The sequence below is a fragment of the Jaculus jaculus genome, chromosome 19, assembly GCF_020740685.1.
Source record: "Jaculus jaculus isolate mJacJac1 chromosome 19, mJacJac1.mat.Y.cur, whole genome shotgun sequence".
Classification (NCBI taxonomy): domain Eukaryota; kingdom Metazoa; phylum Chordata; class Mammalia; order Rodentia; family Dipodidae; genus Jaculus; species Jaculus jaculus.
The window spans coordinates 55,201,446-55,215,111 of record NC_059120.1 but is presented as its reverse complement, the minus strand read 5'-3'; the positions used below and the strand labels follow the sequence as shown (position 1 = coordinate 55,215,111).

The window sequence follows — 13,666 nt, the reverse complement described above, 5'->3', positions numbered from 1 at the left end:
AAAAAGAGAGAATGGGTGCACCAGGGCCCCTAGCCCCTGCAAATGAACTCCAGATACATGCGCCACCTTGTGCATCTGCCTTACATGGGACCTGGAGAATTGAACCTGTATTCTTAGGCTTCACGTGCAAACTCCTTAACCTCTAAGCCATCTCTTCAGCCCCCTTTTGTTGTTGTTAGAGGGTCCTGCTCTAGCCCAGGCTGACCTGGATTTCACTATGTAGTCTTAAACTGGTCTCAAACTCACAGTGATCCTCCTACCTCTGCCTCTCAGTGCCAGGGTTAAAGGCATTCACCACCATGCTGAGCATTTTTTTTGTTTGTTTGTTTTATTTGAGAGAGAGAGAGAGAGAGAGAGAGAGGGAGGGAGGGAGGGAGAATATGGGTGTCCCAGGGCCTCTAGCCACTATAAATGAACTACAGATGCATGTGCCACCATGTGCATCTGGCATACGTGGGTTTCTGGGAAATTGAACCTGGATCCTTGGGCTTCAGATGCAAAAGCCTTAACTGCTAAGCCATCTCTCCAGCCAATTTTTATTTTACTAATTTTTGGTGGTGGTGGGGTTGAGGTAGGGTCTCACTGTAGCTCAGGCTAACCTGGAATTCCCTATGTAGTCTCAGGTGGCCTCAAACTCATGGAAATTCTACCTCTGCCTCCCAAGTGCTAGGATTAAAGGCGTGCACCACCATGCTGAGCCCAAGTACATTTTATTTATGTATTTATTACTATTTTATTTATATTTATTTAAGAGAGGGAAAGAGGCAGAGCGAGAGAAAGAGAATGAGCATGTGCCAGGGCCTCCAGCCACTGCAAACAAACTCCAGACACATGCGCCCCACTGTGCATCTGTCTTACATGGGTCCTGGGGAATCAAACTGAGGTCCTTCAGCTTTGCAGGCAAGCGCCTTAACTGCTAAGCCATCTCTCCAGCCCCCAATTTTATTTTTTGACAGGGTCTCATGTAGCCCTGGCTGGCCTCAAACTTACTTTATAGCTGAGGCTGACTTTGAATTCCCAGTTCTTCTCTGTCTCCCAAGTGCAGGGAGTACAGATGCACACCACCATGTCTGGCTTTTCCTCCATCTCTGATGTCTGGTCTCCTGGGCAGGTGGGACAGTCTGTCTGTTGCTTTGGGGCGTCTTCTGAGTGCTGTCATGTTGAGTTCCTTCGTGAGCCCTGGGAGGTGCTGTCCTTCGCTGTGGTCTCAGATGGTGGCATCTTCACTCGCCTCACTGTGTCAGCCGTCAACCCAGTGGGATTAAATGGGGTGGAACCTCCGTGCAGCGAGGCACTATGTGGGAGAATGGCCGAATGTTATTTCCCTTGAACGTTTCGGGACAGTTGTCTTTGTTCTTATGGTGCTGGTGATCAAATCCAGGGGGCCTTGCCTGTGCTAGGCAAGTGCTCTGCCTGTATGTTTGTACCCCCAGCTGCCCTTAAAATTTTTTTGGGGGGGGGGTCCTGGAGAGATGGCTTAGCAGCTAAGGTGCTTGTCTGCAAAACCAAAGGACCCAGGTTCAATTCCTCAGGACCCACGTAAGCAGATGCTGAAGGTAGCACATGTGTCTGGAGTTTGTTTGTAGTGGCTGAAGGCCCTGGCATGCTGATTCTCTATCTGTCCCCCCTCCCAAATTAACAAAATAAACAAATTAATTTTAAAATTTTGGGAGTCTCGTGTAGCTCATGCTAACTTTGAATAATCTACGTAGTCAAAGCTGACCTTCAGCTCCTGATCCTCTTACTGCTACCTCCCAAGTGCCAAGATTATGTGATGCCCAGCCTCCCTTTAAAGTTTTGAAACGTGGACTTTTGGGAGCGTTATGTATCAGAAATCTCTGGAGGGGAGGCTGGAAAGATGGCTTTGTGGTCAAGTGCTTGCTTGTGAAGCCTAAGAACCTTGGTTTGAGGCTCAATTCCCCAGGACCCCTGTGAGCCAGATGCACATGCATCTGGAGTTCATTCACAGTGGCTGGAGGCCCTGGTGCACCCATTCTCACTCTGTCTGTCGTTCTCAAATAAATAAATAGGGCTGGAGAGATGGCTTAGCAGTTAAGGGCTTGCCTGTGAAGCCTAAGGACCCCAGTTTGAGGCTCGATTCCCCAGGACCCACATTAGCCAGATGCACAAGGGGGTGCACGCGTCGGGAGTTCGTTTGCAGTGGCTGGAGGCCCTGGCGCACCCATTCTCTCTATCTGCCTCTTTCTCTCTCTGTCTGTTGCTCTCAAATAAATAAAAGTACCCAAAAAATATTTTTTAAATAAATAAATACTGAAAAAAAAAAAAAGATTCAGCAATCTCTGGAGTGGAGGAAAAGGAAAAGACACACTAAACATAGAGTACTGAGAAGGACTGTGTAGGTTTGGTGGAGGCCACCGTGTGAATTTTTAAGCAGCCCTAAAAGGTAAAGGTACCAGTTGGATTGAAGTGACCCACTGGTGAGAGTGTCCTACAGAGGTGTGGTCGGAATGATGAAAGCGTCCTTCTTATTCCTGTGCAACCCACAGTTGTGAGTAGAGACAGCTCCACTCAGGCGGCCTTGCTGGTTCTACTACTCAGAAGGCCCTGCCTGACTTGGGGAGAGTCTAGTAAAAGCTGCCACGTCCATAACAATAGCAAGCTCACGCAGCATCGGGGAAGTGTAGGAAGGAGCTTCTTGCTTGGTAGAATTGGTAGAAAGATGAGCTAAAGCTGCCTTTTTGTTGATTTCTGACAACAGAAGAGTTTGCCATCAGCCTTTCTGGAAGACGTTCGTGGTAACTGCGAGGCAGGGAGCTAGACTGATTTCGGGCAGATGAAAGTAACGTTGCCACTTTAACATTGCAGAGGTATGAGATGCACTGGAGGGAGGTGGTGGCAAACAGGCCCTCTGGGGCTGGGGTGTAGCTTGGATGGCAGAGTGCTTGCCTGTCATGCGCAAAGCCCTGGGTTTGAGCCCACATGAGCAAGCCATGGTGGTGCACGCCCACCAGCCCGGCAGTTCAAGGCCAACCTCAGCTGCACAGTGAGCTCAAAGCCAGCAGCCTGACCTTGTCTTAGTAAAACAAACGGGCCAGGCATGGTAGTGCACACCTTTAATCCCAGCACTGGAAGGCAGAGGTAGGAGAATTGCCATGAGTTCAAGGCCACCCTGAGACTACATAGTGAATTCCAGGTCAACCTGGGCTAGAGCAAGACCCTACCTCAAAACAAAAACAACAACAACAACAAAAACACCAACCAAACAACACACACACATATATATATTCTATATATATTCTACATATATATAGAAAGCAAGTAAAAGTGTAGGTACCCAAAGTCACCAGAACAAAAGGTGATGCTGTTACTAACACTTGGAAATTGCCTGCATTCTAGCTCCTCAAAGGCCTCTGCCTCGCCCTCCATCCTGCTCCTCCTGTACCTCAGAAGAGGCGGCTGAGTTCCTGAATGGCTCTAGTCAGATTCTGGAGCCAGCTTGATGGGACACATTTCCTCCTATTTGGACTGCTGCTCCTGATCTGTGCCACTGGGACCCCTTCTGTTCCTCACGGATTCTACTGATCTGGACTAGGTGAGGCTCTTGGCGGGTGGGAGGTTGTCAGCAGTGTTCTGTAACTGACTTTCCTCCAAATCCCTCCAAAAGAGTTCTTAGTTATAATTCCAGTGCCTCTTTGTTTTTTAGAGTTATAAACCCTGAGTCTTGATTTCTTTGTGCCTTCTTACAACCTCTGCAGTTCCTGGAGTACATGCCTGATCATGGGCAGAGTAGTCATGGTATAGGAAAGGGCTGACACACACACACACACACACACACACATATATATATAGTTTTGTTTTTTGTTTTGTTTTGTTTTTGTTTTTTGAGGTAGGGTCTCACTCTAGCCCAGGCTGACCTGGAATTCATTATGGAGTCTCTGGGTGGCTTTGAACTCACAGCAATCCTTTCCTCTGCCTCTGCCTGAGTGCTGGGATTAAAGGCGTGCCCCACCACATCCAACTCTGACATAAATGTTTTAAAAGAATTTGAGGCCAGGCATGATGGCACGTGCCTTTAATCCCAGCACTCAGGAGGCAGAGGTAGGAGGATCGCTGTGGGTTCGAGGCCGCCCTGAGACTACATGTCATGTTAATTCCATGTCAGCATGGGCTAGAGCAAGACCCTACCTCGAAAAGCCAAAACTAAATAAATAAGAATTTGAGGTCACTCTGAGATTACATAGTGAATTCCAGGTAAGCCTGGGCTAGAGTGATACCCAATCTCCGGCGGGGGGGGGGGGGGGGGGAAGGCTGGAAAGATGGCTTAGTAGTTAAGGCACTTGCCTACAAAGTTAAAGGACCCAGGTTTGATTCCCTAGGACCCATGTAAGCCAAATGCACAAACTGGCACATGCATCTGCAACTCACTTGCAGTGGCTGGATGCCCTGGCATGCCCCCCCCCCGCCTCTTTCTCTCTCAAATTAATAAAAATAAAATTAAAGAACAACAAAAAAGAGAGTCACAAATGACTAAATATAATTCACTTCCTTTATAACATAATATCTCATGTGCACATATACTGTTTACTAACTTTTTAGGTGGTTGGTAAATTTAGCTAGCATTTATTGAATATAACCATGTGCCAGGGACTGACGTAAATCCTTTCATCCACATGAATTTATTTCTTCTACAGCAACGGTGAGAAGTATGTTTTTCTCAATTTGCAGTTGAGGAAAGAAACACAGAAGATACCATGGCTTGTAGAAGTTTACACCTCATAAATGCAGAGCAAAGATTTTGAACCCCAGCCTGTTTGCCTCCAAGTCCAGGACTTTTCCCACTGTGCTTGAGCTCCACAGCTCTGGAGAAAGGGTATGATGTTGTGACGCCATGTGAGCAAAGACATGCAGGTTGATTGTTGTCGCTTTCTTCTAAGTGAAGCCTGGCATAGTGCTTCCTGATCCTTATTTCCTGAAAGCTTTGAGTCTGAAAGGGGACTAGTTAAAAAGTAGTGTCTGTATCTAAAACCTGGTGTAGTCGCTCATGCCTTTAATTCCAGCACTTGAAATACTAGGGCAGGAGGATTGTTAGATTGTCCTGAGTTTGAGACCAGCCTGGGCTGTATTGAGACTGTCATAAAACAACAACAAAAAATAAAAGGTCCGGGCATGATGACTCAAGCCTGTACTACCAGCATACTCAGAAGCCTGAGGTGTAAATCACTGTGCGTTCAAGGTCAGTCTGGGCTAGAGTGAGACTCTGCCTCAAAAAGAAAAGACTTTAATTTTTACTAAGTATAAGGATAAGCATGGGATGTATGTGAAATGTGAAATGTTACATGAATATAGTTTACACAGGAGAAGAAAAAGGTTATTGAGGACTTGAGGAGAGACACAGGAAGAAGATAATAGACAAGTATTTAAAGAGTTAATAACAAGGGAATGAGACCTGACTTGCTTCCCGGTTGGCCTGAGAAATTTGTAAGGCTGTATAGACATAACACATAGCAACATTTTGCAAGTGCAAGCTGAGAACCCAGGCTAAGCTAAGTAAGTAGAGAAGGAATGAAGAGTGTGGCAGAGACCCGAAGTGGAGGTGGTGAGAACAAATGCCCTGGTAGGAGATGGCTTTCATCTAATTTGGAAGGAATCCAGGAAGACAGACAGGAGCTACCTGGGCAGGTTTCCTGGTGAAGGGCAGCCTGAGGATGGCATCACTAACCACTGTGTATATATGTCTCTCTTTCTGTTCCTGTCTCTCTCCTTCCTCCTGTAGCTTGGAAGCTCGAAGTCTGGCTGTAGCCATGGGAGACATGGTGGTAGAGCCTGCCCCTCTGAATGCAACTTCTGAGCCTGCTCCTAGCCCACCAGGGAATAACGGGGGCTCCTTGCTAAGTGTCATCACGGAGGGGATTGGGGAGCTGTCAGTGATTGACCCTGAGGTGGCCCAGAAAGCCTGCCAGGAGGTGCTGGAGAAAGTCAAGCTTTTGCATGGAGGTGTGGCCATCTCTAGCAAAGGAACCCCACTGGAGTTGGTCAATGGGGATGGTGTGGACACTGAGATTCGTTGTCTAGATGATCCACCTTCTCAGATCAGGGAGGAGGAAGAAGAGATGGGAACCACTGTGGCCTCCAGTGCAGCCAAAGGAACAAGAAGGCGACGGCAGAACTCGGCCAAACAGTCTTGGCTGCTGAGGCTGTTTGAATCAAAACTATTTGACATCTCCATGGCCATTTCATACTTGTATAACTCTAAGGAGCCTGGAGTGCAAGCCTACATTGGCAACCGGCTCTTCTGTTTTCGCAATGAGGACGTGGACTTTTATCTGCCCCAGTTGCTTAACATGTATATCCACATGGATGAAGACGTGGGGGATGCCATTAAACCTTACATTGTCCACCGCTGCCGCCAGAGCATTAACTTTTCCCTCCAATGTGCCCTATTGCTTGGAGCCTACTCTTCAGACATGCACATTTCTACCCAGCGACACTCCCGTGGGACCAAGTTACGGAAGCTGATCCTCTCAGACGAGCTGAAGCCAGCGCACCGGAAAAGGGAGCTGCCCTCCTTGAGCCCAGCCCCCGACACAGGGCTGTCTCCCTCCAAAAGGACTCACCAGCGCTCTAAGTCAGACGCCACTGCCAGCATAAGTCTCAGCAGCAACCTGAAGCGAACAGCCAGCAACCCTAAAGTGGAGAATGAAGATGAGGTAAAACTTTGGGGACGGGCGGCTGGAAAAATGGCAGAGGGCTGCCTGGAGATAGGACGCCTTTCATGAAGTTACTCTGTCTCCTCCGTCCTCCCCTGTTTCATTTCATTGATAAAAGCATGGAATGTTAGAATGGAAAAAGGCCTTAGAATTCATGTATTCCAACCGCCTCGTTTTACAAAGGAAGAGTTCAGAGACCTGGAAAGATAAAGTGACACCTGGCTCCGTCCAGTGTCATTTTCACTGAATTCCACTGAGCTGTGGCCCAGACCCACAGTGCCCTGGCTTGAGGCCTGGGAGAGCCAGCTCAGGACAGCTAGGGTAGGGAAGGGTGCTCACCAGTGCATCACCGTGATTCCCATGGTCCCTTCCCTCATCCCCTGAAGATCCCGTTGTTCATCTCCTGTCAGCAAGGCCTCTGCAGAATGTTCTGCCTGCCTCCGACTGGGGTGATCACAGGGGGAGAGGAAAGCGGTCCTGGCAGAGTAAATCTAATGCCCAGTCAGAGACCTTAGTCTGAAGAGGAAGTGCCTCAGCAGCTGGGGTGTTCGATGTACGGCCCGGGGCAGAGGGGAAGTGAGCCACTCCCCACTATACATCTGGGCAGAGAGGGAAATGTGCCCAGTGAGCAACCAAGTCCAGTGACCTGGTGTCCCAGCCAGACAATGGTGCCCAGTCCTCATCTCTGATTCACCATTGGCCACATTCCATTCCTGGCTTCCAGCCCAGCCTAGAAAAGAAGGGAGGGAAAAAAATGAAGATTTTGCACTGTTGGAAAAATGCATGTGGCATCTGCCTCCGTGGGGTCAAACCCACCCACGTTTTTGATACAATGGAGTTTTTTCAAGTGGAGAAAATGAGGCTGGAGAAGGGAAAAGCAGAAGGAAGGGGGAGGACTAAGAGGCTGTTGTCCCTAGAAATACATTTTATTGTGATAATTTAATAATGGTAAAGCTACAAGTGCTAGCATTTATTCAACACTTACTATGTTCTGCCAAGTACTATACATTAGACCTTACAACAGCCCCAGCAGATTACCAGTGAGGAAACAGGCTTAGTTTAAATGCTTTTCCCAAAGTCTCCCAGTTGGTGACTGTCAGGCAGGGGCGCATCTGCGGCCTGTTAATGCCATTCAGCTGCCTTGGTTTTGCTCCAGTACCTGCTTCCCCAAATGCCAGCTGTCAAAGGCCACTGGGAATGAACAGCCCAGAATGTGGCCATCTACATTTCACATCCATGCCCAGACAATGCCCAGGCTGTCCTAGGAACCAGAATAGGCCATTCTCAGTTCTGTTTGAGCTTGGAAGCGAAGTTCAGGGTCTGTGAAGGAAGGGTGCAAAGCCAGAAACCTTCTTCAGATTTTGAAGGGTTTGAGAGCTGCATATCCTCGCCTCCTCCGATCAAATCTCTATCAGAACGAGTGTGAGCAGCTGGGTGGGAATTCTTTGGTGCCTCTTGTCCAGCTTGATGTTTCCCTATGTCTGTTTTTCAGTCCACCTCTTAGGACCAGAAAAGCAGAATTCTTAAGTTTTCTCTTAGCCTAGTTGGTCTGGGGTCCCTCTTAGGCTCCGGGACTGTGGATGGCTCTGAGAGGCAGATATTCTTGAGTGCTTGGATCTCAAGGGTAGGATTTGCAGCTGTCATTCTTCCCAACCTGGCTCCTTATCCTGGGCTCCAAGAAGGTGGCACACCCTAGGCCCTCCTGTTTTATCTGATGTTGACAGAGATGTTTGAATCCACTGGTTCTTCAGGAAATGTGAGAGCAAGAAAGAGAAAACAATGCAAATGTGATTATTGCTAAGCTTGTAGGCATTGAAGACCTCAGCCAATCTTAAGGAGCTGGTGAATTTGTGACTTTCCTGAGAAGTTGTTTCCATAAGCCAGAAATATAAACCACAGACATTCCATGAAGGAGGATTCCCTAGGTAGGCTTGAGACTGTCTCCCGCCTCTGCTTTTCTTTTGGGTTCTGAGTTTAATCCCATGCTCCGCCCACAAGGTGGGAAGGGTCCTCAAGGAAGAGGCCCAGGGGCTACTTTTGCTTAGAGTCCCTAGAAAGTTCTCTGACCAGATCTCACCGAAGGTTCCATTTCCTTTTTATGTGGAGTCCTTGATACTCCCCAGAGGGTTGTAGCAGCCTCCTCAGGGAACTGCAGTTTTTCTTTCCATTTACAGCCCAATAATAAATGTTTTGGCATAGAGTGGGGGTGCAGAGCGATTTAGGTTCTGCCCCTGCTCCCACTCTGCCTCTGATGACATTCCAAATAAACAGCTTTGTCTTTAGGACTGCAACCTTTGTACAGAGAAATCTGCATGCCACATTGGAAGCCCAGTAGGACTTCCCGCCTGATGGGGCATGATGTCAGCTCTTGGCCTCAGCTTCACTTTCTGGAGCTGACTCAGGACAAGTGACTCAGGCCTGGGGAGTGGGAGGAGAGAACAGGTCGTGACAGCCTCCCTCCCTCTGTGACTGATAATGAGTCCTCCAGGACCTGTCTGGGAGAGGGTCAGCTGGAGCCTTGCTCGGGAGCCCGTGTCCTGCCTGCTGTGCATTCCCTAACCACCGGTGCAGGGGAGACGGACGGATGCCAGTGTCTTCACTGCCTCAGTTCTCCCTCCATGTGCGCTTTGGCCCACATTCTTCAAGGGAAAACCCAAATGTAGGCCTGCCAGCTAAACCAAAACTTACACCTAACATAGACTTGAATGCTGGGTTTTGCCTCTTAAGTCCAGGCCTCTCTCCTCCTACCTTTGTGCCCATGTTCCGCCCCTGCTGCCGCCTGGTAGACAGTGTTAGACAGGCTTGGGATGCCCGTGCGCTGCACAGTTACCGAGTGGCAGTCCAACCCCCAGCGCTCTCCCTGCTTTGTTCACCAACACCAGTGAGACACAGGCGGGGGTTGGTTGTTTATCTAACACACAGAAAGAAGCGGAGAATGAGAATGGGCGCACCAGGACCTCCTGCCTCTATAAATGAACTCCAGATGCATGTGCCACCTTGTGCATCTGGCTTATGTGGGTCCTGGGGATTCACATCCTGGTCCTTAGGCTTTGCAGGCAAGCACCTTAACCACTTAGCCATCTCTCCAGACCTGACATTTATTAATTAAAAAAAAATTTTTTTTTGAGAAAGGGTTTTGCTACGTAGCCCAGGATGGGCTGGAACTCTTCAAGGTACGGTCTCACTCAAGCCCAGGCTGACCTGGAATTCACTATGTAGTCTCAGGGTGCCCTCAAACTCACAGCCATCCTCCTACCTCTGCTTCCCAAGTCTGGGATTAAAGGTGTGTGCCACCACGCCCAGCTGGCCCCGGACTTGATCCTTCGGCTTCAGCCTTCTGAGCACTGAGATTATAGGCAGGTGCTATCCACGTCAGCAGGGTGATGTGTAAACCATACCCCAGGACTGTCCTAGAACAGCTACTGCCCAGCCAATTGGCTTTCTCACATGCATTTAGCAATTAAAGTCAGGAAATTGTAATAGGTTCAATGTCATGTGAAATAGGCTGACAGGAAGTCCAGAGGTTTGTTAGATATGAGAGCCATTCATCTTCCGAGCATCCTGCCCAGGACTCTCAAGTTGATGGGTTTGGGGTAACCTTTTGTCACCCAGGTTCAGGATTAGGATTCAGCTTCCTAGGGTGGTAAGGCTGACTAAAGTGCAAGTATATGCACTTGGTGTCAAAAGGTTAGCTCTTCCTGGGAATTCCAGTGAGCTAAAAGAATGTCAAATTTCCAGAATGAGGGTCATGCAGTCTGTTAAGTTGAGGCTCTCTGGTGGTCCCCCCGGAAAAGAGCTTGTTTGAAACCATGTGGCGGGTGATAAAGAGCCGTTGAGGTGCCAGAGAGATGGCTCAGCAGGTAAGAGCTCTTGCTATGCAAGCTCAGGCCCCAGCACCCACATCAAATGCCAGGCATGGCCACACAGGCTTGTGACTAGTGCTGAGGTGGGCAGACAAGAGAATCACTGGGGCTCACCACTGATCAGCGACTATGACAGAAATAGCAAGACTCCATCTCAAGGAAATAAATAGAGGAGGACACCCCGTGCTCTCTGGCCTCTGCGTATGCTGGGGCAACACACTCACGCACCCTTGGCTGCGTAGTTACAGCTATAGCAACCCAGCCATTCGGGTTTTGTCCTAAAACCAAGACTTCCCTAGGCAAGAATGAAGTGGATGAAGTACAGACCGGATGTCAGTCTGACCTCAGGGTCTGCGCTGGCCTTCCAGCACCTCCCAGACGTCTAGGATCTGGGCAGCATTCCTGGGTTGGCTTTCTTTTTCACTAAAGCAGCATGGCGCTGTACAAGAGGAGCACTTGTTATCCAAGTTGGAGCTAAATGCTTTGCCTTTGTCTCTCCCCTTCCCCCTCCCTCTTCCCCTCCCCCCCTGCCGCGGCCCTTTCCCAGGAGCTCTCCTCCAGCACCGAGAGTATTGATAACTCATTCAGTTCCGTAAGTGGGGCCAGGCTGGGACTGGGTGGCAGGCTCCCCACACGGCCGCATTTCCTCTCCGTCCCAAGTCTTCCAAGGCTCCAGCAAAGGCCCCTTTAATTCCAAGGAGATGAACATCTCCCTTCTAGGTCTGGAGGCATCCCCCTAAGCTTTGCCCCCAGTGCCCTTGCAGACCCAGGCAGGCTCGGTTGGTCTTGCAGGGAGAGGGGTAGCTGGGTTGCTGCGCGGGGCAATGCCGTGCAGCCCTAGCTCCTGGGTCTCTGGAGCAAGCAGCTGGAAGAGAGATAGACTTCTCCTGGGTTCAAGCCAAGGACTGCTTGGCAGAAGCTCCCAGGATCCCATTTCTCCCGCCCAGAACCCTCTCCCTGCGGCTTCTGTCATCGGCCCATCAAATATTTACACAGTCTTCTGAGTGCAAGGCCGAGCCAACTCCAAAATGACAGGGCTTGGCCCACGGGAAGTTTTACGTCCCCACAACTGGTTTTCCTTTTTAACTGCAACCACAATTTCTTCCAGGTCTGAATTCTTCCCTCTCCCAGTTTACTGCCCAGGCTATTCCTAATTGCTGTTCTCTCTTCTTGCTCCCTCTGGACTAACCCTGACCCTTTAGTCCCTAGGGGCTTGGACCTTATTCCTGGGCAAAGACGTGAGAGGAAATGCAGGACCTTAGGGAGTCTGGATGATTTTTTTTTTTTCTTCACATTTTAGGGTTTTTTTGTTTTTTTTTTTTTGTCTGCCTAATCTGTTTTCTATTTTCTATGCTGTTACCCTTGTAAATCATGATTCTGGTCTTCTCCCTCCCTTGTGGCAGAGCCGCCCTCTGGAGGCCTAGGGTCACATACACAGTGTGTTCACACTGCTTAGCACTCCCCACCTGAAATGCCAACTTGAGGGTGAGAAAGAATTATGCTTTTTCTAGGGAGGTAACTTCAAGTTGGTTGGGATGCAGGATCCTTTGTTGGTGAACATTTGTCACCTGAGTAAATGGATCCCAAGCTGGAGTGAGTGTCCACCCTCTGTCATCTTCTGCTGCAGCTGGAGCCCAGGGCCTTACTCTGTTCTTTCTGTGTGAGGCCCCAGGGAGCCTAGAAGTCCAGTTCTCTTGTCTTCCTTCCTTTCTCTTTCAGTTCTGTCCCCGAAAGCGTCCCTGGCTGATTCTGATAGCCTTTTTCAGTACTGTGGTGCTCCAAGCCAGCACGCCTCCTCCCATAACGGGGTAGAGGCTGAGAAGTGAGCTGTTCTCCGCACCTGACTCTGTCCCCACACAGTACTTTGAGAATGGCACTGCCCATTCTCAAAGGAAGTTCACTCTTAGCAGTGGGAAGGAGTGAAGGTAGAAGTTCTCAGTCAGGAAAATAAGCAAGACAAGCACAGAAAGGACAGCCGTGGTGAGGTGAAGTGCTGTCCCTGTAAGAAGAGGGACGCATGCTCCATGTGGCTGGGGAGTTGAACAGTGACATTTTGTTTCTATCTTTTATTTTATTTTGTCTTGGTTTTTTAAATTTCATTTTAATTACTTTATTTATTTAAGAGGGAAGGAGAGAATGGGCACACCAGGGCCACTAGCCACTGTAAATGAACTCCAGATGCATGCACCACCTTGTGTGTCTGGCGCATATGGATTCTGGGGAATGTAACCTGGGTCCTTAGGCTTCGCAGGCAAGCACTTTAACTTCTGAGCTATCTCTCCAGCCTTTTAATTTTTTTATTTATTTTTGGTTTGGTTTGGTTTTTCAAGTTAGGGTCTCACTCTAGCCCAGGCTGACCTGGAATTCACTCTGTACTCTTAGGGTGGCCTTGAACTCACAGAGATCCTCCTACCTCTGCCTCCCAAGTGCTGGGATTAAAGGCGTGCGCCACCATGCCTGGCCAGCCTTTTTATTTTTTATGATTATTTATTTATTTATTTGAGACAGAGAGAGGGGTAGAGAGAATGAGAATGGGCACACCAGGGCCTCTAGCCACTGCAAATGAACTCCAGATACATGCATCACCATGTGCATCTGGCTTATGTGGGACCTGGAGAATTGAACCTGGGTTCTTAGGCTTTGCAGGCAAACTTAACCATTGAGTCATCTCTAGCTTTTTGTTTGTTTGTTTTCTGAGGTAGGGTCTCACTCTAGCCCAGGCTGACCTGGAATTCACACTGTAGTCTCAGGGTGGCCTCGAACTCACAACAATCCTCCTACCTCTGCCTCCCGAGTGCTGGGATTAAAGGCGTGCGCCACCATGCCCAGCTCTCTCCAGCATTCTTATTTTGATTTGAGCAGTGGCTTGCTATGTGGTCCTGGCTAACCTGGTGATCGTATGTAATCCAGGCTTGCCTCAGACTTGTAGCATTCCTACTGTCTCAGCCTCCCAAGTGGTAGTCACCATGACCCGGTACTTTTCTGTTTGTTTGTTCATTTGTGACAGGGTCTCATTATGTAGCCTGGGCTGGCCTTGAACTTTTCATGTTATCCTTAGAGTGCTGGGATTATGGATATAAACTTCCTGCCCCACTTTGGTGGCTATCTTGATTAAATGTCCCTTGTGGTGGCATG

General features: G+C 48.9%; 1 protein-coding gene across 4 annotated transcripts in view; it reads left to right on the top strand.

The window, feature by feature from the left end:
* The window catches only part of Pi4kb (phosphatidylinositol 4-kinase beta), a 34,279-nt gene that overhangs the window by 4,319 nt on the left and 16,294 nt on the right, over window positions 1-13,666 (top strand). Inside the window, exons 2-6 of one of the 4 annotated variants that reach the window (XM_045138167.1) lie at window positions 2,720-2,828; window positions 3,358-3,553; window positions 4,687-4,831; window positions 5,735-6,668; window positions 11,079-11,123. In XM_045138167.1, coding sequence (XP_044994102.1) covers window positions 5,763-6,668; window positions 11,079-11,123 — 951 coding nt within the window. In that variant the 5' untranslated portion in view covers window positions 2,720-2,828; window positions 3,358-3,553; window positions 4,687-4,831; window positions 5,735-5,762. Of the gene's footprint in view, window positions 1-2,719; window positions 2,829-3,357; window positions 3,554-4,652; window positions 4,832-5,734; window positions 6,669-11,078; window positions 11,124-13,666 lie in introns of all 4 variants that reach the window. The other 3 variants (XM_045138168.1, XM_045138169.1, XM_045138170.1) reach the window with 3 other exon arrangements.